The sequence below is a fragment of the Sorghum bicolor genome, chromosome 3 (genome assembly GCF_000003195.3).
Source record: "Sorghum bicolor cultivar BTx623 chromosome 3, Sorghum_bicolor_NCBIv3, whole genome shotgun sequence".
Classification (NCBI taxonomy): Eukaryota; Viridiplantae; Streptophyta; class Magnoliopsida; order Poales; family Poaceae; genus Sorghum; species Sorghum bicolor.
Genome location: NC_012872.2, coordinates 63919801 through 63944245, shown reverse-complemented (window position 1 = coordinate 63944245; position 24445 = coordinate 63919801). Strand labels below are relative to the sequence as shown.

The 24445-nt window shown below is 45.2% G+C and overlaps 5 protein-coding genes across 18 annotated transcripts; 2 read left to right on the top strand and 3 right to left on the bottom strand.

The window, feature by feature from the left end:
- Positions 3208-6728, bottom strand: LOC110433411. 5 transcript variants are annotated; one of them, XR_002450824.1, is made up of 4 exons: positions 6129-6726; positions 5745-5812; positions 3753-3933; positions 3208-3609 (listed from the first exon to the last, which is right to left on the bottom strand). XR_002450824.1 is itself a non-coding variant. In XM_021455478.1 (3 exons), the coding sequence occupies exons 1-3, from the start codon at positions 6543-6545 to the stop codon at positions 3555-3557; spliced, it is 540 nt and encodes a 179-aa protein (XP_021311153.1). In that variant the 5' UTR covers positions 6546-6728; the 3' UTR covers positions 3208-3554. The 5 variants fall into 5 exon arrangements, 4 of the variants coding, with proteins under 4 accessions (XP_021311153.1, XP_021311154.1, XP_021311152.1 ...); XM_021455478.1 differs by lacking the exon at positions 3753-3933 and having other exon boundaries at positions 6129-6728; XM_021455477.1 differs by having other exon boundaries at positions 3241-3933.
- On the top strand, positions 6768-9707 carry LOC8072132. 2 transcript variants are annotated; one of them, XM_021455476.1, is made up of 5 exons: positions 6768-7288; positions 7458-7500; positions 8020-8077; positions 8333-8510; positions 8603-9707. In XM_021455476.1, exons 1-5 carry the CDS (start codon positions 6914-6916, stop codon positions 9674-9676), a joined length of 1728 nt encoding a protein of 575 aa, XP_021311151.1. In that variant the 5' UTR covers positions 6768-6913; the 3' UTR covers positions 9677-9707. The 2 variants fall into 2 exon arrangements, with proteins under 2 accessions (XP_021311151.1, XP_021311150.1); XM_021455475.1 differs by lacking the exon at positions 7458-7500 and having other exon boundaries at positions 6768-7340.
- LOC110433410 lies at positions 9680-14646 on the top strand. 9 transcript variants are annotated; one of them, XM_021455474.1, is made up of 8 exons: positions 9680-10800; positions 10884-11162; positions 11245-11361; positions 11452-11536; positions 11659-11765; positions 11856-11940; positions 14100-14186; positions 14280-14646. In XM_021455474.1, exons 1-8 carry the CDS (start codon positions 9701-9703, stop codon positions 14460-14462), a joined length of 2043 nt encoding a protein of 680 aa, XP_021311149.1. In that variant the 5' UTR covers positions 9680-9700; the 3' UTR covers positions 14463-14646. The 9 variants fall into 9 exon arrangements, 7 of the variants coding, with proteins under 7 accessions (XP_021311149.1, XP_021311143.1, XP_021311144.1 ...); XR_002450822.1 differs by lacking the exons at positions 14100-14186; positions 14280-14646 and adding exons at positions 12027-13634; positions 13891-14093 and having other exon boundaries at positions 9703-10800; XM_021455468.1 differs by having other exon boundaries at positions 9703-10800; positions 14357-14646.
- On the bottom strand, positions 15007-16237 carry LOC8072131 (LOB domain-containing protein 20). The gene is made up of 2 exons (XM_002456370.2): positions 15645-16237; positions 15007-15362 (listed from the first exon to the last, which is right to left on the bottom strand). The coding sequence occupies exons 1-2, from the start codon at positions 16038-16040 to the stop codon at positions 15087-15089; spliced, it is 672 nt and encodes a 223-aa protein (XP_002456415.1). The 5' UTR covers positions 16041-16237; the 3' UTR covers positions 15007-15086.
- Positions 17329-19683, bottom strand: LOC8079274 (histone-lysine N-methyltransferase SUVR3). Its single transcript, XM_002456369.2, has 2 exons — positions 19012-19683; positions 17329-17824 (listed from the first exon to the last, which is right to left on the bottom strand). Exons 1-2 carry the CDS (start codon positions 19640-19642, stop codon positions 17436-17438), a joined length of 1020 nt encoding a protein of 339 aa, XP_002456414.1. The 5' UTR covers positions 19643-19683; the 3' UTR covers positions 17329-17435.

The window sequence follows — 24445 nt, the reverse complement described above, 5'->3', positions numbered from 1 at the left end:
AGTGGGTGCAAACTCTTTTCATGTGCATCAATGAGTATCAGTCTATCAGCAACAAAAACACCTAAAAAGTGGGTGCAAACTCTTTTCATGTGCATCAATGAGTACAAGCTTCACACCAACTATTAACCAAAAATATATAGTTCGTATGATTCCAAGAAACCATCTAAGCCAGTCTCGAGCATATTCACTTATTCATGTTCTGACCTGAGATATTAACCTAGAAGTTGATATGGAAAGAATCCCAAACCGAACACGAATGCATTAAGGCTTAGCTAGGTTTCGGTAGGTATCTATAGAAACTAATTAGAAAATGTTGCATTTAAAAAAAATGGTAGAAGCGATGTCACTGATGATCACACACAAATCATGATCTTTTTTTGTGTAGTCTTAAATCTCTGCATCTTTGCACATTTCAAGAAATTATTGAGGAAAATGGAAGCTACGTGCCCATGACTTATAGAGATCAAACATAGGAGAGTTTTTTTTACTGTAGTTTGCATAAAAGGAAGCCAGGGAGCCCTTACCGTGCCTCCCTATTTTAGGTAGCATTGTTGTCAGGTCCAGTACAGAGTTGTGGTTAGTGGATGGAGGCACAGCCAGCTAAGCTAGTGACTGCACGTCCTTGAAATACCGAGATCTTTGAATGTTTTGAGTACATGTTTCTCTGATGTTACAGTGAAGAATGCCGTATTGGATAAGTCTATGTCACTTCTGAATAAATCATCTGTTACGTATCCATTCACGTGTTAAGTGACCTTGTTTGGCCACCTTTGTCATATGCAATCCACAACTCAAGCTGATATTGCTATCAGAGCACAACATGTGTTACATATTTTAGTGATCCGATCATTTTTAATAATTTTGCTATCCCCTTATAAAAAAATACTACATGTTGAACGTACTTGGTGCTAACTAACATACTGATTAGTGAGAGGCACCAAACATTAACGCCAGAAAGTTCAAAAATGGAGAGCTGAACAAATTCAGAATAGATGCAGTGATGATTCGCATGCTCATTGAGTCACTGGTTAATTAACTGACATTAACTAAGTGCAAGTAGCTGAGAGTAGCCATAGTTGGTTCTCCTAGGATGTGGATGACAGAAATAAGTGGGCAACTGACACACCAATCCATGATAGAAAAACACATGCTACCTGTGGATATAGATTAAATCTCTAGAATTTCATGCTTATATGTCATCAATCACGTCACTGCAATTTTTATGAATCACAAATCATATTGCACAAATAGAGTAATAGACCAATCATATTTTCCGTTTTAGGGAGTACGAGAGTACACGTTATATTTTAATTACAAGCATGAGATGAGTTCAATGGATTCACTACAACAGATCAATATGTTTTGCAATTTGTAACAAACAGACAATGAGAGGTTATGACGAAGGTGATGCACCTACCTGATGCACGTGGGTCCTAGAGCTCGACGCTGGGAGAGTAGTTGCCGTGAGCTGCTTGGTTTCTAATCGACTTCGATGTCGTAGTGATTTTTAGTTCCTACTCACCGACAACGTTCAGGTGGGTCACCGTTTGAAGCACGGTGCTGGTGCTGCACCCGATGACGACGTGCACTGGTCCCCGCTGGTCAAGGCCGGGGAACAGAGGTGCAGCGACGTGGTGGTGGGAACAACGTCGGCGGCTTCAGAGCGTCATGACGGCGGCGACATGGTGAGGTTGTCCGATGTCTTCACGTTCACGGGCGCACGGGTTGCAAACGGCGCTTCGCGTCATGCAGGGACCCGTGCGACGACGGCGTCGGCGGTCGTCCACGAGCACAGGCATCACGTACGGCAGCAGCACGGCTATGCATGGCGGTTTGGCGAGGTTGTCTGATCCGGCGGCTTCGCTGTTGCGTCCGACAGGCGACAGCGGCAGCGGCGGTCGTTTACGAGCACAAGGGTTGCATGCATTGCATCGCGGCAGTGGCACGGTGACGGCGGTTTGGCAAGCTCGTCGGATCCGGCGGCCTCGTGGTCGCGTTCGGCAGCGGCAGTGAGCGAGACGAGCTGGGAGCTTGGCGTCGTGCGTGGGCGGCGGCTCTCTCGAGCGAGATGAGCGGAGGAGGGGCTGCGGTTCCAAGGAGACGACGTGGGAGAACGAGCGACTTGACCACAGGATCTGCGGTTTCTTTTCTTCTTTTTTATCGGAGGGACCAGGGGGAGCGATTTTTATCGGAGGGGGGCGATATATGATAACCGCCCGGAGACGATAGAGTTTAGGGGATAGCGGAGAGCAATTCAGGTCTTGTAATTTAGATGCAAATTTTTTTGCATTTCGCTACTGTAGCACTTTCGTTTGTTTGTGGTAAATATTATCCAATCATAGACTAATATAGATTCGTCTCACGATTTACAGGCAAACTGTGTAATTAGTTTTTGTTTTCGTCTATATTTAATGCTTTATGCATGTGTCGCAAGATTCGATGTGACAGAGAATATTGAAAACTTTTTGGTTTTTGGGGTGAACTAAACAGGGCCTCAGTACCTGTGGCCTTGCTTAGTTCCAAAAAATTTTCAAGATTCTCATCACATCGAATATTGCAGCACATGCATGGTGCATTAAATATACATGAAAATAAAAATTATTTGCACAATTTATCTGTAAATCGCGAAACAAATCTTTTAAGGCCCTGTTTGGTTCTACCAACTAAATTTTAGCTAGCTAAACTTTAGTTAGTTTAGTAGCTAAAGTTCGAAACATATTGACTAAAAAGAACTAAAATAGTTTAATTCCATTAGTCACCTAAGAGTAGCTAAAATAATTTTAGTTAGCTAAAATTTAGCAAGGGGAACAAAATAGACCCTAAGTCTAACTAGGACAATGTTTGTCAAATACTACCGTGTCAAAATCCATTTTTTTCCAAGACTAGGTTCATGCCCGTGCGTTGCTACGGGACAACTAAACTGTTATGTTATAAACATACAAATCCCATGATAAGATAACAATATTATGAAATTAAATAGACGTTAAACTGATGCTATATATAGCTAATGACCCATACTAAGTTTAAAATTGTGTCATTTTTTAGGTACGCTAAGGACTGAAATTCAATCATACACAATGATAGCAACACAAATTGCTAAGTGAAGTAAAAGAAATCATTACTCAGGGACAATTTATTTTAGATGCAAATTTTTTATCAAATAAAGACTAATCTCCATTCTTTTTCTTGAAGAAAGAATATCAAGGATACTGCTAACAGCCATTGTTGAGATTTTGCAACTATAAAAAAAATGAGATAATATCATCCAATATGAACCAAACTGATAGTCAATGTTTTGACTCTAGAACATGCATAGAGTGATGTGTAATTTTTTCTACCTGTCCACAATGTCCAACAACAAAAGAGAATTCAACTTATTTATGATGTCTTCATGTTGAACCCTTCATCTTTTATGTTGGAGCTCTGCCCTCTCTATCGATCCCAGTGGCTCAAGGTGTCACAATATCATGCCTATCATCGTACTATTCACCTTCGACTGCTAGCAAGCTGCCTCACTGGCAAGTATTTTGTTGTCAACATTTTCTAACGAATAGCTAAGAACATAGTTTTTTGGTGCATGTGCCCACACAAGATCTGCTTGTACTTTGCCTGGAAATGACAAAGAAACATCAAGATCTAAAGAAAATAGAATGGATGATTCCATGATGCTAACAGGACTACAACAATCTCTGAATTTTCTTTTATATTATTTGATATTGATAGAAAAATAATGGACAAACAAATGATCACACCACTCATGTAGAGCTTCTGATGGTAGGAACGCTGTGCCCATTCCTTTGATTTCACAGATAGCCAACGTCATTGGCAAGGCAAGCATCCACATCATGGGCTAGTTATTAGCTCCCTGATCCAAACAGTCATTGGCAAGGCAAGCATCCACGTCTAGTTATTAGCTCCCTGATCCAAACACCCCTAGGAGGAGCAGGAGAGCACCAAACCATATTACATCAGACATATGCCAATAAATAGTTTAGAAATTAAGTGGAAACACTTCATATACAAATAAAGAAAAAGAATGTTCAGAGGTCCTAGTAGAAAATGAGATCCTGACACTTCCACAGGCCTTCAGAACATTATTCAGTGATCGAATTCACCAATTGATTAGCATGGTCTACATATTTATAGTTTCCTTAGCATAAAAAATATAACTAACAATATATTTCATAAAAATGTGTCAAAGAATCGACCTTAACACATGGAAACCATGCGAGTAGTTATAGAATGGCTCGGAGCAACAAAAAACACCCTTCAATACCATTGCCTTGTGAACAGAAAGTCTACTGTTAAAAGTTCAAGAAAAATAATTGGCAATGATTTATTTGCAAAGAGGGTAGTCAAACTGAACATATAAAAGCTGTTTACTCTACCAAACTGACAGGCTCACATCCTGAGCTGTTCTTCAGTTAATCGTTAGTTACCACAAAGCTACCCAATGAACACAATGGCAGGCTCACATTCTAAGGTGAACCCTGATCTTCTCTAGTGTTTCGTGCAACAACAGGTGTGGAAAGCTAAGCTTTTGTTTTCTTCTGTTCATCAGTGAGTCATCTGAACCACAAGGTACTACTTCCTTTGTTTAAAAAGTGGATAACATTGCCACTATGCCACATGTAATTGACAGTATCCCAAAAAAATATCACTACTAACTTGCTTGGCCCCCCAAAAAATATAACAGAGGATCTTATTAAGCACCTCAGACCAGTAAAAAAACATGTGTTGGCTGCTTTCAATTAGTAGAAATATCATATTATTGGATTCAATTTTAAACAGACATGTTCCCCATGTAGTTTCAGGCTGCATGAAAAATCTTCATAGTAGGAAGCAAGGAAAGCGAATGAAGTAACTCGAGGGAACTATAGACCACACAAGTTCAAGTTCACTAAATCAAGTTTTATTTTTGAAGACGAGTAATTGGACTTCTGAATCCACTACTACTGAAAATCAATTTTTTTGTAGAAAAAATATATGAACTGTTACTGCTTGTGCCACTGCATTAGTTAGACATTACTCTTTCAACTTCAGAGTACAGACCTACTGCTTTACTAAACCAGAATAGTACTTCTGAGCTTCTGCATGGTAATAACTAATGCACATATATTTGGGGTAAAAAATATTGTACCAGAGCAGCAGCAAGTCTATATTACCACAAAAACAAGATTATGTTGACTCGCAATTCAGAGTCTTGATATTTTGCTTAAACAAAACAGATATATCTATGAATTCTATGAAACTTCAGAAGTAAACCCGTGTAATGTTAAAAGGATTTTCATTGACGATACATATAGATCTCATTGCTCACTAATATGCCAATTTCAGAAAGTTGGACAAGCCATGTCTGCCACTGCTCTATTGCAAAGCTGCCAGATCTAAGGACATGGCTGCCATTTCTCCTATCCACATATAGTTCACAATCAAATTGTGAATTTATTGCTTAGCATTCCATGGATTAAGCATTCAGTGGACCATGATCAAGTAGAGGCTAGTTTTTAATTGCTTTTTATATGTTTGAGAATGCACTACTCCTTTGTCCATAATTCTGAAAGAAGTTCAGTTATCAGCTTCGATTTAAGAATCATCTGGAAAGTTTTTTTTTTTAAATTTAGTTCCCATATTTTATATGAGCCTCAAATAAGCTTTTCTTGGCTGTATATATCATTAGGCATATACCAGGAACTCAAAAATAAAAAAGAATTATGCTGATTATCCAGCAGTCAAGAATTTACCGCCAATATTTGTAGGACTGCAGCTGGTAACAAACGCCTAGATGGCAAGTGACAGCCTTGATGCCTATCTGAGGTGTGTTAAAATGTGGTTAACAATTAGACCAAAATGGTAGAATATTAATTAAATTGTCCAAAGGACTCTCAGCTTGTCTACAGCATTATGCTGATTTAGTCCACTAAATTGGATTAATTAGCTTCTCACTGAGACATATAATAAGCAACAAAAAGTTCACTGAAATAAGCATCAAGATCAGAGTACCTCAGATATCTTTGAAAGGGATAATGTATACACTTGTAATTAAATCAGATCTGAATACAAATGACAGTAGGGTTTGAGTGCTCGATTTCCCACAGCCCGAAGGGTAGAGAAGGGTGGGCATATACCTGTTGGATGCTCGTCGCCGATGAAGGGCCTGACGAAGACTTGAGCAGCTGGTGGGCAACGGCGGCACCTTCTTCTCCGGGAGGCGCGAGGTGATGGTGACGTTGATCCCCGCGAAGTGTGTTGCGGCGCGACTGGTGGTGGCGGTAGACTTCAGGACTTGCGGTGGCTGCGGTGGTTGAGGCAGGGCCGCGCGATGTGGATTCCAGGCTCGGACTGACGCCGTGGTCAGAGGTAGAAAAGATGGCAGCCATGGATGGGGATGGGTGGAGCGGCGTCGGCTTCGGCGTTACAGGGCGCAGCACGGCGTTGGTGAACCAAGCCTCACACGGGTCGATCCATGGATCGATGGCTAGGGAGAGCAGATCGAGCTGTTGCGTGCTAGATCCGCCCATCCACATGCCGTCGAGGAACTGCATGCGGGCGGCGGTTGCGTAAGGGGTGAGGGCGGTCGAGCGGCCGGCGATCCCCAGCAGCAGTGCGCGGGTGGCGGTTGCGTAAGGGGGAGGGCAGTCGAGCGGTCGGCGATCCCCAGCAGCAGTGCGCGGGCGGCGGTTGCGTAAGGGGGGAGGGCAGTGCGTTCGAGCCCGGGATATATTAGCGTGCGAGGGAGGCTATTAGCGCGAGGGGGGGGGGCGATTAGCGTGGGCTGACGATGACCTCCGGGTCTTTTTAGTTGTAGAGAAGAAGCCCAAGCCTGAAGGAAAAAGAAGGAAAAGCACAGGATTTCAAAAAAAAAGGAAAAGCACAGACGCGTTGTCACTAATGTTGAGCACAGACGTCACGCATGGACGACCGTTCACAGGCTCTCGGCCAGCCAGAGTTTCACGCCGCGGCGGCGCGGTTTCCGGCGACGTCGCCATCCCGTGCTCTCCCTCCCTACTCCAACTCACTGCGCGGGCTCCCTGCGGTCTGTTGTTTCTCGGCGGCTGTGGGGCCTCGACGAAGTCGTCGCGCCCTGAAGCTACCCTGGCCGGTGGTGCCGGCTTTGTCCCCATCCACTTGGGTAGGGCGCCGCCGTTGGTTCTCTGCGGTCCGGCCCCGGCGGCTGGCGACTGGCGACTGGCGTGCACTGCTGCGCAAACACCCACCTCTGGCTGGCGGCGCCGGCGACGGCACCTGGCCGGCGGTCGACTCCCATCCACTTCAGCAGCAACATAAGGTCGCGCGTCTCCCCCTCCCCCAGCCACTTCGGCAGCAGCAGGTCTCTCCCGGTGAGCTCCCTCTCCTGCAGCCACCATGGAAGAGACTATGTCTATGTTATCAATTTCTCATATGTGTGGTTGAGTGCAGTGCAAATTGTGCGCTACTAATTTCCGCTGCTTATATAGATTGTCACTCAAAATGCTGTTCGAATTCTGGAACTGTGGATCTGTGAGGACATCAAGCTCATAATGCTGTAATTGTTGTCTCAATCTATTTCTTTCTTGTTCAGAAAAATCAGAAGGATAGAACTTTGAAGGTAGCAAGCAAATATCATCAATTTTGAATGATTTAAATGAGTCTCTAGGATCCAAAGAGGTACACAAAACGAGTAGCTCTGTGGCTTGTTCACCTAACCTGCTATTTAACTCATGTAATTGTTGATCAACAGCAACTGTGAAAATATCATATTTGTAGTGATGCTCAACCGATAGCTCATTCTCAGCACGAGATCGAATGTAGTCAGCATTGAAGGCATTCATATCTGGTACTTGTATTCCTTGTTTTATGCAAAATGATGTCACATCATTAAGAAGAGCACTCCAGTCATGATCTCTTAATTTTTGGATCAATTTCTTGGTGGTGGCCACATCATCCATAGCATTGACAATATCCTGAGTTTTTTGCTGTAGCTTTTTGCAAAGCAGATCTGTGATGCCCTTGAGTTCTTTTGTAACATGTAAAATGAAGACAAAGTCAAAAGACATCATTTATTTAACAGCACCAGCAGCCTTTGCTCGTCCAGCAGGTGTGGTTCCAAAACCTCTAGCAGTAGCAATATCTTTCAATACTAGAAATGTAGGCTTGTACAGCTTTAAAAGACTACAAATCGAATCATAATGTGAACTCCACCTAGCTCTGCCAGTGGTAGTAGTTGATCTTTTTGTATCGTACATATACATAATACATATGTATGTGCAAGAAATTTAAGTACAATACGAGTTACATGCCTATGTATGTTGCATTTATTGCTGTTAATTAATACATGTTCTCTCTAAATCAGAATTTGCGCAATGAGGTCTGCAAACATTGGAGAGCAGCAGGTGGATGTCCAAGGGTCACAGCAGAACACCACAAGTGGGTCATCATCGTGGCAGACACCGCCAGATCCAGAACCCAGCATAGATAGGGTGGCTGCACGTGCAGAAGCCAGAGATCCTACTTGCAATCCAGATGATGAGGTATATAGTTTCAGAAATAGGGCGGCAACGTATGCTTACATTCCATCATATATGTATGACGTACCTCATATATGATTGGTTGTTCTTCCTAGGTAACTTCTCAACTGTGGGATGAATCGGAGGGAGATGTATTGTCTTCAGCACCAGACGAAACTGTGAACACCGCCGAAATTGGGAGGAAGCGGAAGAGAGGAAAACGAGGTGTGAACAAGTGGCCAGATCGTACATATTCTGTAAGAGAAGTAGGCCCTAAAGGACAGCCCCTAGAACCTTTTGAGGTGCGAGCTAAGTTCCGCAACGCCATCGGTTTCCTTGTCAGAGACAAATTAGACATTACAATCTCACACTGGGATCAGGTGCCATTGAAAATGAGGAAGGACTTATGGAAAAAGCTGAAAACAAGGTTTATTTTCGCAAGGCAGTCACGAGCTATCGCAAAGCAGTATGCATGGAAGCAGCTTGGAATCAGCTTCCGTAGCTTTAGGTCTGAACTAACTACCAAGTACGTGAAGAAAGGATTGGATCCACCGAAGAAATACAAAAATATTTCTGCAAATCAGTGGAAGAACTTTGTTGAGCAGAAGACATCTGCTGAGTTCTTAGCTAAGAGTGAAGCCAATAGTCGTAATGCTAAGAAGAACATCTACAGCCACCACCTTGGCACGGGTGGTTATGACCGTAAGATTCCTGAATGGGAGGCAGAAGATGCTGATAGGATAAAGAATGGGTTACCGCCGAGGTTTGAAAACGTTGAACCAAGGGGCAGACGATGGCTTCTTGCTCGACAGCCAAAAGAAATTGAGCCGGGCTGTTTCACATGGACAGATCCAAAGGTCGATGAAGCAGCCAAGAACAATTTGGCCGTGGCAGCTAAGCAGAAGGAAGGATCATTCAAGCCATCAAGGGAGAGGGATGCCCTTACTGTTGGTCTAGGAAACCCAGAGCATCCTGGTCGTGTGCGAGGCTTGTCGTCGAAGTTGGGCTGGAAAGAAGGATTCCCTGATTATGCTGACATGTATAGAAAATGCGACGGATACAAGGAAGCTTTGAGAGATCGTGGTAGGGAGGAGGCTAAGCAAGAAATGTCACAAATGTTGATTGAAATCATTGCCAATCCTAGTTCTGAGTTGATGCAAAAATTGGCTAGTGTAATGTCAGCTCAATAGGTGCCCACAATACAGCAGCCACAGATGATCACACAGCCACCAGAGATGCAGATGGTTGTCATGGATTCCTCGGGTCCATTAGTTCCGAGCAGTATCGGATCTACAACAAACAAGCACCATGCAGTTGATGACATCGTTCAACCATCAGCTTGCTCCCTAGTTATATCATACGACATCACCAATGTCCGTACGATAAAAGTTGCCACAGGTTTTGCAATCCCTGGCCGCGAGTTTCACGGCAGTCCAATTCCTAATGACTACGCCAGGGTTGAAGTGTTGACAGTCGTGGAAGGACATGAGGACGACTTGCTAGACATCCCCACTACAGAGGGTATTGAGAAACTTGGACAAGCTATCAACAATTTCATCTTATGGCCTCGACGGGACATCAGGTTGGACAATCCTGTTCCACCAATCCCAACTTCCATACTTGATGAGAGAGGGTTCTCGCATGCGTGTTCCTCCCCACCATTACAGAACCATCCATCTTCTATAGACGCCGCAATCCTGACACCTAACCCATCCTTTATTAAGGACATACCATCTCAAAACACGTTACCAGCACCAGAACCTAACCAGCCACAATCATTTAGTCTCAACCTTACCTCAGATCCTCTATCTGGCCCACTAACACCATTGCCAACAGAAAATTCAGCACTCCCTAGCCGGAAGGATGCCTCGTCGGTACCTATGGGCGCTGAGGGTAAAGTAGCCTCTGTGCCAAGTATGGTTCTGGACTGTAGTGATAAGCAATCACCACTGATTATGAAGAAGTGGTTAAATGGAGCTACAAGGAGACCAGTAATAGAACAAGCTGCCTCCACCTCGAAAAAGACTAAGCAGAAGCCAACAAAGAACGATTATGAGAATTTCCCCAAAAAATATGTGCCTGGTAGGCCTCTACTCCAGTTGAATGATCTCAACTGTGCTTCACATTGGATGAAGAGGCTGCATGGTTGGTATATGAGAGCATCTTCGGTTGAGATCAATACCTTCAACGTAGTTGTACCACCAGCACTTACATTTGTGGCTTATCCATTCAAGATCCCACTTGACTTCGAGGACATTTGGTATATGTTTCGCCTCGACAAACTCGAACTACAGCTCATGAGGATGTGGTGCCTGTAAGTTGTACTCGTACATAATTATGTTTAATTTCTATTCCAATATTATGGCATGAAATCTTACATGGTCCTGCACTTTACAGAATGCAAATAACCGACCAGGAGATGAAGTTTACTGAGAACCCATTTCTTCACAGGGGGAAAAAGGTTGGGTATCTAGACCCGTTTAGAATAAGCGAGGTTGCACACACAGCGGTTATGGGTCCTGAGAACGACCTATTTGTGGGCAAGACTGAGGTTGAAATATCCCAAATTAGAGTGGAGGAGCAAGAGAAGCAGGAACATGCAGTGATCGCCTACATATCAAATAACTTTCTTGAATTCCAAGACAGGAGAGTTGTATGTGCACCATACTTCCTCAGGTATGCTGCTCCTAATTTCGCTTAATATTTTGTGTTCTCAGAGTTGTTACTGTCTTGACACAATTTCATTAAATTGGTGCAGTAAGCAAACGCATTGGGTTTGTATGCACATTTATCTTTATGATGCACGGGTTTTGGTCCTTGACTCTGCAGATTTCCCAGAGAAAAGCTTTGAAAAAATCAGCTATATTTTAAATGAGTAAGTCGTGAATGCATGCATTCTTTTTAACATTTGTATCTTGTCTAAGAGATATGGTAACGACATGGTGAAATCATTCAATCTCTGTAGGGCTTATAAGTCATATAAGTCGAATGGTGGGCCGCATGATCCACAAAAAACAAATAAACCGCTACACATGCGGTATGGATATCAGGTAATTTTAAATAAGCATTCATATTTGTCTTGTCTATTTGTTTGAGTATGGATTTTCTGTGGACATAGATTCTTTTCTATATATAGTTGATGAGGCATGACTGATTTTTTTGAAAGAAGTAGCCATGCTGTAGAGGAAATTATACCTTTGCTTTTGCACGGGTTTTGGTCCTTGACTCTGCAGATTTCCCAGAGAAAAGCTTTGAAAAAATCAGCTATATTTTAAATGAGTAAGTCGTGAATGCATGCATTCTTTTTAACATTTGTATCTTGTCTAAGAGATATGGTAACGACATGGTGAAATCATTCAATATCTGTAGGGCTTATAAGTCATATAAGTCGAATGGTGGGCCGCATGATCCACAAAAAACAAATAAACCGCTACACATGCGGTATGGATATCAGGTAATTTTAAATAAGCATTCATATTTGTCTTGTCTATTTGTTTGAGTATGGATTTTCTGTGGACATAGATTCTTTTCTATATATAGTTGATGAGGCATGACTGATTTTTTTGAAAGAAGTAGCCATGCTGTAGAGGAAATTATACCTTTGCTTTTGGATCTGTATGATAGGGAAAACAGTGTTTCGAAAAATGTGCACCTCCTGCAGCCTAAATGAAAAAATGTTACAATATAAAATAATAAGATTAGTTGGCTCACCTCGATTTTTATTTTATCATGTGAGAACTAAGGAGCTGAAGCTAGGATTAAATTCCTTAGACATATGAGGCATTTCAGGTAGAAAATGTGCAAATTGCTTCACTGACGTAGTGCTGCTAGTGGAGATCTTTGGTCTGGTCTGAAACTCTGAATTCCTTAATCATTTTGAGAGCTTTGAGTATCTGGCTGCATATTAATCATTGTGTTTTAAATGGGGCATATAAATGATTGCTTCACTGATACTTGCATTGCATGATGCTGCATCAAAGCCATAGCCACTGTTGTCCAGAACTAGTTTTATCCAATTCCACTTCTCGATTTGCCTGAAATGGCGGCTAGTGGAGATCTTTGGTCAGGTCTGAAACTCTGAATTCCTTAATCACTTTGAGAGCTTTTGAGTATCTGGCTGCATATAAATCAGTGTGTTTTTAATGGAGCATAGATCGATTGCTTCACTAATACTTGCATTGCATGATGCTGCAAAGCCATAGCCACTGTTGTCCAGAACTAGTTTTATCCAATTCCACTTCTCGATTTGCCTGAAATGGCGATCAACTTGGTGTGTGGTATCTTCCAATTCGAAATCTAGCATTTAGAGCTTGGGCACACATATGGTGGTGTTGTTGCTTCCATGCACCTAGAAGTTCTCCTTTAGGTAATCAACACACCATTGAAGCATGAACTCAGTGCTTTCATCAGTCCATGTTTTTGAGGCGCCGCCCCACAATTAACGCCTAGGCGTTTGTGGCGGACGCCAGGCGATGCCATATAAACATTGTAAGGCGCTGCGGCGAGCACATACATACCTTGTTTGTTGCCAATTCTTGAGCCCAGGTTTCTTTTCCTTTCCAAAGGCTCTTCTACCATGAAGCATCCATCCTCTTTAAGGAAACTGCATAGAAAATTACATAATTCAGTAAGCAAAAAAGTTATTAGTTGTTGCTGAGAACTAAATTGGAAACAATACACAGGAGATAAGGACCAAGGATCAAGATAACAAATTAGCAAGTTTTAGTGCATGCATAAGCATTACAAATAACACCATAGTTTTTGAAAACAATTAAGAGTGGGGCTGAAGCTCTTAGCTAGGCAATCTAGTACTCAGTTCCAAAACTCAATAGATAACACAATGTCTTGCACTTGCTGACCTGCTGCAGTTTTACACAAGGTATGCCATCCATTCTTTACTAAGAAACAAGCTCTTCAAGGCATATTTGTTCTGGTACAAACTCCTCAGTGTGAGAAATGATGTGGCAAATCGAGTCTTCGCTGTCCTAACAAACCTGTTTGAGCCCTCAATGCACTAAGAAGCCTCCTATGCTTATAAATGAATGTGGTGACACGCCTAGCACGTGCAATAGGCTTCTTGAATGCCTTCAAGTTCCCAATTTCTTCCAACATCAGATCACCTTTGCTCACTGTAAAATTTTGTACAAGGTGGATGAAGATCTTGAATATGATCAGTAGCAATTACAGTTTGTCGCAATTCAAACCAAATTAGCGCGCAATTTTGGAGGTGCCCTGGTTCTGGTTGGGCAAAATTTGGCTGTAAACCAATCAGGTCCTTAGTTTTTCCTGTGCCTTCCCTTTTAGAAGCTTTTAATTAATCTGTAGTATCCGTCTCATAGTCCTGGGAAAAAGTTCATAAGCAAAGCAGTACTATACCTTTGCTCATTGTAAAATTTTGGACAAGGTGGATGAAGATCTTGAATATGATCAGTAGCAATTACAGTTTGTCGCAATTGGCGTATTGCTGAAGTCTCGAATATTGGCTCAATAAAGATGGAAATTGGGCCAGGATAAAGATTAATACTGTTTTGTTGGTTGATCTTGTCCCTGTTGCCTGTAGTTCAAATTTATCACTCGAAACATGCACTTGTTAATATTTTTCAGTTCTTACAGTGTCACAAGCAATCACCGGGATCGATGCACTGTGGGTACTATGTATGCGAGTTTCTTAGACACGACGGTCGGTACACTGGCAAGAAAGTAAGTGGAAGTCACATGTGAATGTCATTACTGATGCTGCCTCCATATATTTGTTAGTTTGTAATATGTACAGTGGCTTAATAATTTTTGCAGGTATACAAGTGTAATGATTCAATGGGTAATCATCTTTCGTTAGAAGAGCTCATAAAAATTTGCGATGAAATGTGTAGGTTCATCATGAAAGAAGTGCTTCACAAGGATGGAAAGTATTTTGATACCCATGATAACTTAGCGAATCCAGAGTACCAAGATCTCATAGAACATGAGGATTCGTAGTACCAAGCAAAACAATGAGTGGAAACTTTTGTTGTTCACACGTGGTACTTATATGGTGTATTTTTAGTTATTTTTGTAGTTTCCACTACTGTTTGTAGATGAAGAAACAATCTACCTGTGAGTCTATGAATTATATACATTTGCCTGTGAGTCTTTGAATTATACTTATATTTTGCCTTTGTTATATTTATGATTATAATTGTCTAATATTGGGCACTGTGTGGTGTTTGTGTAAAGAAACGCCAGAGGCGGTTTTTGTCAAGAAACGCCAGTGTAAGCTTTTTTATTCAATCGGTTCTTATAAAAATCTGCCTATGTAAACTTATTTCTTCTGGCGGTGTTCTACATGAGCATGAGGCGCCTATGTAAACCTATTTCTACAGGCGGCTCGTATACTGAACCGACTCTGTAAAATGTTACTACAATCGGTTGGTAAGAAGCCGATTGTACATTTTGCTGATTTGTACTGTCGAATGGCACTGGCGGTATTGGATGCCGCCAATGTAAACCCCTCTGGAACCGCCACTATAGTCGCCGGCTGTACTAGTGTTCTTAAGAACTATTCATAAATCAACAAAAATTTAAATATACATGAAAAACAACATGATACAGTTGCAAGAATTTCTATTTCCCGGGGGTGTTGTGCGCGAAAACATCCGTTGGACTGCCCCTCTCCCGTTCTTGTTCCCGCTGTTGCTGCGATGGTAATGGTAGGAGAGGCGGCGGGAAGCATTTTGGCTCAGTGTCTATGAAATCCACGGCCTGTGAGAGAGAGCTACAGTTCACCATTTGGCTCGTGGGCGACGCAACGGTGTACGCCGGATGCACCGTTGCCAAGGCCAGCCTGTGGTTGAGTAGCTCGGTTTGCGCAATGGAGAGCTCGGCTTGGACGAGTGCTACCTGTTATACACAGATACATACGAATTATTATGCTACCTGTTTAAAATATAGGGCTATACAACGTCGTCTTGTCCTAATTAACCATGAAACTTTCCTCTGAAAATACCACCATGAAACTAATCGTAACCAGCGATCAGGTGTGAGTTGTTGAGCACGGGAAGCAAATTAACCGAGCAAGTGGAGAAGACCTATGGTATGCACAAAGCACAACGGCGGCGGCGTTGTGGGTGTGCCAACATCGCGTGGTATGGTACTATCGTTATCGTGGTAACATTAATTAACCTGGTGCTGGAGCGCAAGGATGGTGCCGACGCAGCCGTAGACGGGATCGGCGATGCGCGCCTGCGCCTCGTAGCAGACGGTGCTGGCCGCGTCCCGGCGCAGCGCCACGGGCACCCGCGACAGCATCTTCGCCACATTGCTGGCGCCGAACACCTTGTGCACGGCCGCGAACTGCGCCGCGCCGGCCCCGCCCCCGCCGCTGCCGCCAAAGTGCGGCGCGAAGACGCACCCCGGCACGCATCGCCGCCGCAGGAACTTGCACGCGCCGCACGGCGCCCCGGCCCCCCAGAGCGACGACGCCTCCTCGCCCTGCGCGTGGGCCGGGCCTGCCGCTGCCACCGCCGCGACGGACGCGGCGTTCGCGCGCTTGCTGGGCGACTGCGTCGCGCGCGACATGCATGTACTATCACCGTGCGTTCGCGCCGCCGGCGCGCGGGGTTCGTCGCTTAAACAAGGCGCGCGCGAGCACCTGGTCCTGGTGGTGGTGGATCGCGGTGACGGCGCGCTAGCTACTACCCCGCTGGGTGGCCACGCAAGATTTATGAGCTCCGTGTCGCGCGGGGGTGCACGCCGCTCGCGCGTGCCTGCGCCTGCGGATTCCACGGCGCGGGAACATAAGGCACAGAGGCTGAGCAGCCCCGTTCGTTATTGTTCAAATACTCTGATGAAGCGTTGAGCTCCCTACGACGTGGTGGGGGGTGCGAATGTGAATTCTGTCTTTCTTGAATTCTTCCTCATCAAAACATGAAACCTGTGTAAGAGCGAACTTCAACCCATCTCCTAAACAAGTCCCTATTCTAAATCTAGAGACTTATTCAAAAAAATCAAATCCAAGTCACCTCCTACTTGGGCTCCCATTTTCCATGCCCTCCTAAATTATAGTTTCAACCCATCACATCTAGAACCCCTATCCTACTTGTTTAGAAGGTGGGTTAGAGTTGGGTCTTAATTTGAGCTCTTATTTTTTTTATCATAGCATGTAAATAAAAATTTAAAGGTTTAATTTAGGAACTTGGATTGGAGTTGCTCTGAGTGCAGGGTTCACCGACTCACTGTACAGACCACGCAAGTCACATTTGTGACGCATTCGTGCCTTTCAGGCGGACAGCCGTGTTTCACATCTTGCAGGAACTCTGCCGTGTTTCACTCAAACAAGCAGAAACCAGGAGTTGTGTAGAAGAAACAAGCGTCTCCTGGAACTGGAAAAAGCAGAAACGAAGAGGTCTTGCAAAAGAAGCATCATCAGAAGCTGCATTGCCATGCCAAGGTTGGCTGTCGTGTCTGCGAGAAAATTGACAGTCAAAGAATCTGTCAATCAACTGTAAGCAGGAAAAGCATGTCCACAACAGCCAAAAGGGACCACATTACGAACATGACCAGTTCTTTCACCAAAAATTGACCGCTTTTTTTTTTTTGTTGCACACATCACTTACAGTATGGCAAAAAGAATGTGCCACGGAATTCCTCCTGAAGACAATGATATTGCAAAGTCAGGCCTTGTTTAGTTCCGAAAACTGAAAAGTTTTCGAAACTTTAGCACTTTCATTTTTATTTGACAAATATTATCCAATTATGAAGTAACTAGGCTTAAAAGATTCATCTCGTGATTTACAGATAAATTGTGCAGTTAGTTTTTATTTTCATCTATATTTAATACTCCATGCATGTGTCGTAAGATTCAATGTGACGGAAAATCTTGAAAAGATTTTGGTTTTTGGGTGAACTAAACAAGGCCTCAGTAATAGAATCAAACTCTCATTTGTAAGACACCACAGGTGATGGTGTCAGCTCTTAGGTTTCTTCTGAAGGAAGCACACCAGAACAACCCGAGCTTCCACAAAAGCATGGCAAACCCTTGGGCCTAACCCTAGCATCACCATAACTGAAGGTGAGCTCTTCTCCCTCGACAATATCCCTGGAAGCAAAGAAGCAGAGCCTTGGGAGCAACGAACCAGAGCTCCTCACTAGCACGGGGTGCAGGTTGCCTCCATCACATGAATGGTTGATAAAGCGAGCCACATTTCCCACTTTGGTTGCATCAATGTTGACTCTTAAGCATGCTTTACCAGAAGGGAGGTGCTCTCGTATGACAATCAGTGCGGGAGAGAGGTTGCCACCAGAGGCAAGTTCATCGTACAGCTTCTGCCTTCTCCGCGCTTCTTCCGTTGTCAAAAACTCCCCTACAGTTTAAATACAAAGATGACCACAATAGAAAGCACCAGTGACTACAGGTATCACTAATCAACAGTCACAACTCAACGTGAACAACTGTGGGAAACAAAACAAAAATAATGTAATTTCTGGAAAGGCGGGCATGCAAACAATCAGCAATATTATATTTCCAAATATCAGCGCACAAGCTCAGTACTTCTGGATATTAACTGATCTTTATGACTATATGAGCCAAACATAAGAATGCCTGACCAACAAAACTCAACCTTTTAAACCCACTGCAACCTCATAAACTGGAGATAAAAGATCATTGGGCTAGCAGCTGTGTGGAGAATTTCTGAAACTTGATAAGCTTAAAATGATGCAGGGGCATGATTACATGAAGTTAAGATATTTCACGAGCTAATCTCCTAACTGAATCTTTTCCAATAGCGAAGTTCTAATGCAGCACAAAGTCAAAAACTAATCATAAACCTCAATGTGTGAATAAGTTTTCTGTTTAGAGCTGATGCACCTAAGCTCTATTACCGCATTAAAAGTTATGTATGTCAAGTTGTCAACAGCACCTTATGCTGAAAAGGCATGATTTTTGTAGTTCTTTTTCCAAAGGGCACGAGGCTAAAAATTGTACAGGACTACAAATGTATTTTACATGAATCACAGATACTGTGGCAACTAAAAAGGGCTTGCCCATGTACTCCTCTATGAACCTGTTTCTTTCCAGCTATGACAGAGACACAACCAATGCAAAGCTAAGCATAGACCAACTAACCGAAAACACAAGTGGAGAAGTAGAATTTATATATCTATGAAATGTGGAGAGCACAAACATGGTTAACAATCTACTAAGATGGCAGGGTAATTTTTTTTTAATCTTGTGCATCATTACAATACAGTTTAGCTTGTTCTGGTGTGTTCATAATGCCCATTTGGCAATCGAGTAATCATTGATCAATTGTTTGTTTGGTAAGTAAGAGTACTTAACAATCTGTTTGGACTGAGGCACCGCTCAGTTCGTCCGTCATGGGACAGAGCCGCGTTGTCCAGCGATTTTTGAGGAATCGGTCAGTCCATAAAATTTCGCTAGCGGGGAAGATTACGAAGCATGTAACAGATCGGTTCAACTAACGATGCGAATCAAACAGATAGTAAGTAAGCCCAAAGAAACTAGAGAGAGGGGCGTGTTCTGCTTTACCGGCGTACTCGCACACAAACTGCCCACGGCCGAGGGCCTCCGCGGCGTGCAGCCCCCACCCCTTGTGCAGGTGACGCACGACGCGCAGCCGCACAGCGACGCCGCGCTGAGTCCGCCGGTTCCGACATGAGGGCGCACACGCGCAGCCGTCGCCGCACTCCCTGAGGCTCCCCATCCCAGCCTCGAAGCCCGGGCCCGCTGCGTCGGCATCCGCATCGCTGCACGCGCACTGGGTACCGCCGCACTCTGCCGCGGCGCACGCGCACCCGCACACGGACGATGGGAAGCCGTCGAGGTTGGGGCGGGGCCAGGTAGGGCCTGGCGGCCGGACCCAGGCGGCACCCCACGGCTGGGCGCTGGGGGCGGAGGCGCCGGGAGCCAGCCGGGTGAGGGAGAAGGGAGTGTACAGGAAGTAGGCATAGGGCTTGGAGTCGACGCAGTTGCGGAACGGGATGGGGAGCGGCTCTAGGCCACGTGCGGCGTCGGCGGCGCGGCGCGCGGTGACACCAGTCACAGCCGCGCGGAGGGCGCGGCAGGCGGATGCCACGGCTGCCAGGTCCTGCGGCGGCAGCAACGGCAGGACCAGCTCCGCCGACTCAGTGACGGCGCCCGGTGCCGCCGGGTTCCTCATCCCGGACGGGTCAGAGAGGAACGGGACGGACGAGCACGTACGCCTTCTTCGGTTTGTATATAAAAAAAAAGGGAAAAAGGAAAAGCAGAGTCAATTCTGTGTGCCACTATATCGCAAAACGCAGCATCTCCGAAGGCTTTAGCAAATTGACTTGACATTTGTTGCTATTTGTAAACTCCCATAACAAAATGTAAAGGATAAAAATAGGTCATCTCCAAGTGAATTGGCATTTGGAATTGGCAAATGATAAAAATAGAAGGTCTCCAGGCATGCGCGCTTTCCTCATGCGTGACTTTGCTCGCGCGATCGGGTTTGCAAAGTCGTCCACAGCTTGACATTTTTGCCAAGTTTGCTCCCTCATTTGCCAAGTTGCCCAAATTGCAAACTCCAAATACAAAACCGTTGGATACCTCTTTTGAAGTTTTTTGGTAAATTACTCAAATGCAAACATCAAATGCAAAACCCTTTGAGATGCTCTTACAAGCCAATAAAAATGTTTGCACGACGTTTAAGGCCTGTTTAGCATAGCTGTAGCTCTAAAATACAGCTTCAGAACATGTGCTCTACGATTAAGCAAGCTTTACGCTAGAACTGACCTTCCACCAAACCATTTGTAGAGCTCCAACCTCATACTACTTATTGAAATATGGACAAGGTCTAAAATAAAAAAACATATCTTTTTTCTCCGCTTCTTCCTCCTACATGGCATGAGGCTGGGTATCCTAGGCGGATGCGCGTGGTGTAGTCCTGGTGCCACAGGACGAGACAGCTAGATTGGGGCTAAGTGGCCGATGCCAGGGATGAGACGAGCGGAGCAGGGCTAGGCAACTGGTGGAATGGGTGGAGCGGGGCCAGGTGGCCAGTGATGGTGACGGTGACGGTCGGTGCATGACACAGACGGCGAGTGTCAACGACGGGTGACGAGACTCAGCATAGGCATATATTAAGTACCGAGGTGAGAAGTTCCCGAGTAATCCCTCCAAGATCATGGGATCGCTCGGGGGCTCGAGGGCTATATCTATCAGGTACGCTGGCACGTACTTTCCCGCAATGGATCACACCACCTCATATTAACACGTAAAGCAAGACTGTTATGCCCTAACTGCCACAAGAAATGCAACATCCTGTTTGCACACTTAGAGCTCCTTGGTAGGGACTCTCAACTAGCTTCTAGAGTTGTTTTTAGGTCCCACTACCAAACAGAGGATTCGACCAAGGAGCCTCAAATATTGCACTCTCATGTGCTAGCGTGGTCCATGGGAGCAAAAAAATTGAGCTCCCACAGACTTCCTATGACAATGCATGGGCCCTAAACTCTTTCGCCCTAGCTCGGGCGGGTAAGGTCGCACAGACGCGACGACAAGATGAAGCATGAACGAGACGACAAGGTAGATGCGAGCATGGAGCAGACAAGCACCGGGGCATAGGTAGTCTCAGGCGTGGCTGCACCGAGAGGAGGCGGCATCAGGATGGTGGCGCGTTCCGGCGAGGGCACGGGCTTCGTGGACTCTTGACCCGCGGGGCATGGCCCTTAGCGGTGGCGGCACATGGCGGAGGCGTGGGCGAGCGGAGGCTATTGGGGATGTGATAAGGTAGGGGAATGGAAGAAAGAGAATATGCCATGTGGTGGAGACGAGAGAGGGTAACTTGATAAGGTTGGGAGGAAAAAGAATAAAGAAAAATGAAGAAAATAAGGGTATTGATGTCATTTTGTCCTTTTGACATTCATGAGAAGCCGCAACTGAAGCTGTTTTAGCTGGAACTGGAGCTCTATCAAACTAGCCTTTGGTCTTCCATAATTGATTCTAACACAAATCCTCATTCAAGACTCATTAAGACGATGAGGACTGTCCTGTATCCCATTGCCTTCTCTTCTTCTTTGCACCCTACTTTGTAAGTCAATTTCACTAAGAACATTCTGCCCTTATTGTAATGCCATGCTAGCACATCATCCTTCATGAATCATGAGGCTTAGGATAGGCTCAACATCTTTCTCACATAAGATATCACACACCATGTCTCATCCCACATGGGAACACCTAGCGAAGAGTCATGAGAGCATTATCATGGAATAGCCCATGAACATTTAATCAAAAGCAACATAGGGATCCAATGGCCGAACTTTTGTGAGCAATGTGGCTCTACCACTAGACCACAACCTCGTTTGTTGAAACCTATGAGTGTGTTTGATTGGTGGTTAACCCTGGATTTGGCTCCCTTGAGCCAATTTTGCTTCGTTTAATTGCGTGTAAAGGGTTTGGAGCCTGACTTGGGCTGGCCAAAAGTAGGGTTGGAACCTAGCCCAGGTCAAATGACTAGACCGATGATTCAATCCTGGCCAAGCCAAATCCAGCCTCCTCCTGTTGTTCTCATCACCACCCATGCTTTCACCACGTGCTCCCCCTTCGTCCTCCTCCCGGCCCCTCTGAAAGCCCAAGTTTGGTTTTGGTAATTAATGACACCAAGTTGCTAATGCCTTGTGTTTAAGTGATTTGAGTTAGGCATAGCAACACATGTGATGAAGGTGCATGGTGGCATGGAAAGGTGGCCACATGATCACAAAGGGATGAAGCATAAAGTGAAGATCTTGGTGATAGACGAGGAGCAAAGTGATCAAGGCAAGGGTATAAACATAGGGTTTTACTTTTGCCGGTCTAAGATGAGTAGAGAAGTGATTGACCGGGTTTAGGATAGATAGCCGACTATCAAGAGGGGAAATCACGGTTATCTCTCGAATCAAGTGCTACTAGGTCCACATCTTGAGCATATGCATTAGGATCTAGTAAAGTGCTAACTTAACTCCTTTGGTGAAAAAGTTTGTGAAAAGCTAACACACTTGCACTTTGGTGGTGGACACTTGTTGGTGTTAGCACTTTTGCAAAGGAGGTGGAGTTCCTAGGGTGGAGAGGGGTGTGGGTTCCTCTCTCCCTCCCGCCGAGCTTGCGAGGCGGGATTCGGCGCTTTTGAGAAAATAAGTGTATATTTTCTATTGCGCCCGTGGGAAATTTGGAGAAGTCGCAGGAGTGTTTTCTCTCTGAGAAACACTCACCGGACGCTGAGTGCGGAGGCACCGGACGCTGGCCTTAGCGTCTGGTGTGCTTGACCCTGCTAGGGTTGAGCACCGGACGCACTCTGGTAGCGTCCAGTGGTTAGCGTCCGGTGTGAGGGGTTTTTTTTGCAACCCTCTCTGCGCACGAGTCCGGTGAGCACCGGACCGTCCGGTGCCCAGCGTCCGGTGAGGTCGCGAGTTTGACACCCTCTCTGCGCACGAGTCCGGTGAGCACCGGACCGTCCGGTGTGGACTTGCAGAGCGTCCGGTGTGTTGCAGGTAGCCGTTAGAAACTGACGCGTGAGATTCAAGTTCGACACGTGGCCAACTCCAGTGCACCGGACGCAGGGAGTCGAGCGTCCGGTGCTCACTTAGTAGCGTCCGGTGCCCCCGTTTTCAGTCCAGTGAAAAACAGCCAACGGCTAGTTCTTTGAGGTGGCTTATAAATAGTTGGTGGCCGGCTTTGAGGGGTTCTCTCTTGCACTTTTTGAATACTTGAGGCATACTTTGAGCTAGAGAACACTTCCTCCACTCATCTCTATGCTTGATTGCTAATCCTAGTGAGATTGAGTGAGATTCAAGTGCATTGCTTTGAGAGTTGCATTTAGTGGCACTTGATTCTTGAGTTTGCTGCGGATTTCTTGTTACTCTTGGGTGTTTCCCGACGCCCTAGACGGCTTGGAGCAGCGATGGTGTTGAGCTCGTGATTGGAGATTGTTTCGAGCCTCGCCAAGTGATTTGTGAGGGGTTCTTGAGCCTTCTCCGCGGGAGATCGCAATTGGCTACTCTAGTGGATTGCTCGTGGCTTGGAGAATCCCCATCTTGTGAGTGGATGTGCGGCACCCGCTGAGGGTTTGGCTTTGGATTGCCAATTAGCTCGTGATCCATCAAGTGGGTGTATCGCCACAACGAGGAGTAGCTTGCCGGGAAGCAAGTGAACCTCGGTAAAAAATCTTGTGTCATCTCTTGCCGAGGATTCTCTTGTGATTGTGAGTGATTGATTGGATACATCTCTACTCTACAACGTTGGTATAACAATCACTCTCCACTCCTTACTTTCTTGTATACCTTGCTAGTTGTTTAGCTCTTTTAGTTTAGTCTTCGTGTTTAGGAGTTTTACTAGCCTTCTCTTGTTGTTGTGCTTTAGTGTTTAGCCTTGAACTAGTTTGTATAGGTGGCTTGCATAGCTTAGTTGAGCTAGTGCTAGAATTGCTTCGCCATTTGTTTTACTAACTCACTTGCTTAGTGAAGTTTGTAGAATTTTTAAATAGGCTATTCACCCCCCCCTCTAGCCATTTGGACCTTTCACCCTCTCGGTCCCACCTCATTCCTCCTTCAATCAGTTGCGCCACCACTAGCCTCGTTGGCCCCTTCTTGCCCTGGCATGGCCATCACGACCCTCTCCACACTGGCTTGTCCCTTTAGGTACTAGCACGGTGCGTGCCCCCAGGCTCGACAAGGCTAGCCCCCAGCGAGGCAGCAACCCTGGTTCTGGTCATGCTGCTCACCACACCCGCTGCACGCTACTGGTGATTCACGGGTGTTGGTGTTGGTGCTGGTGATTCGCATATGGACGCGATGCCATGAGTCCCACGTTGAGGAACTTGAGCTTAGTCTGGCGAGGAGCTCGCGGATGGAGCTTGGCCGCACAGTTCTCCTCACGCGCCATGGCTTGGATGCACCGGTGAGCTCCTCTAGGGCACCCCATGGTTGGTTGGCGAGGGCCCGCGCATGCGCGGCCTGCGAGGAACTAG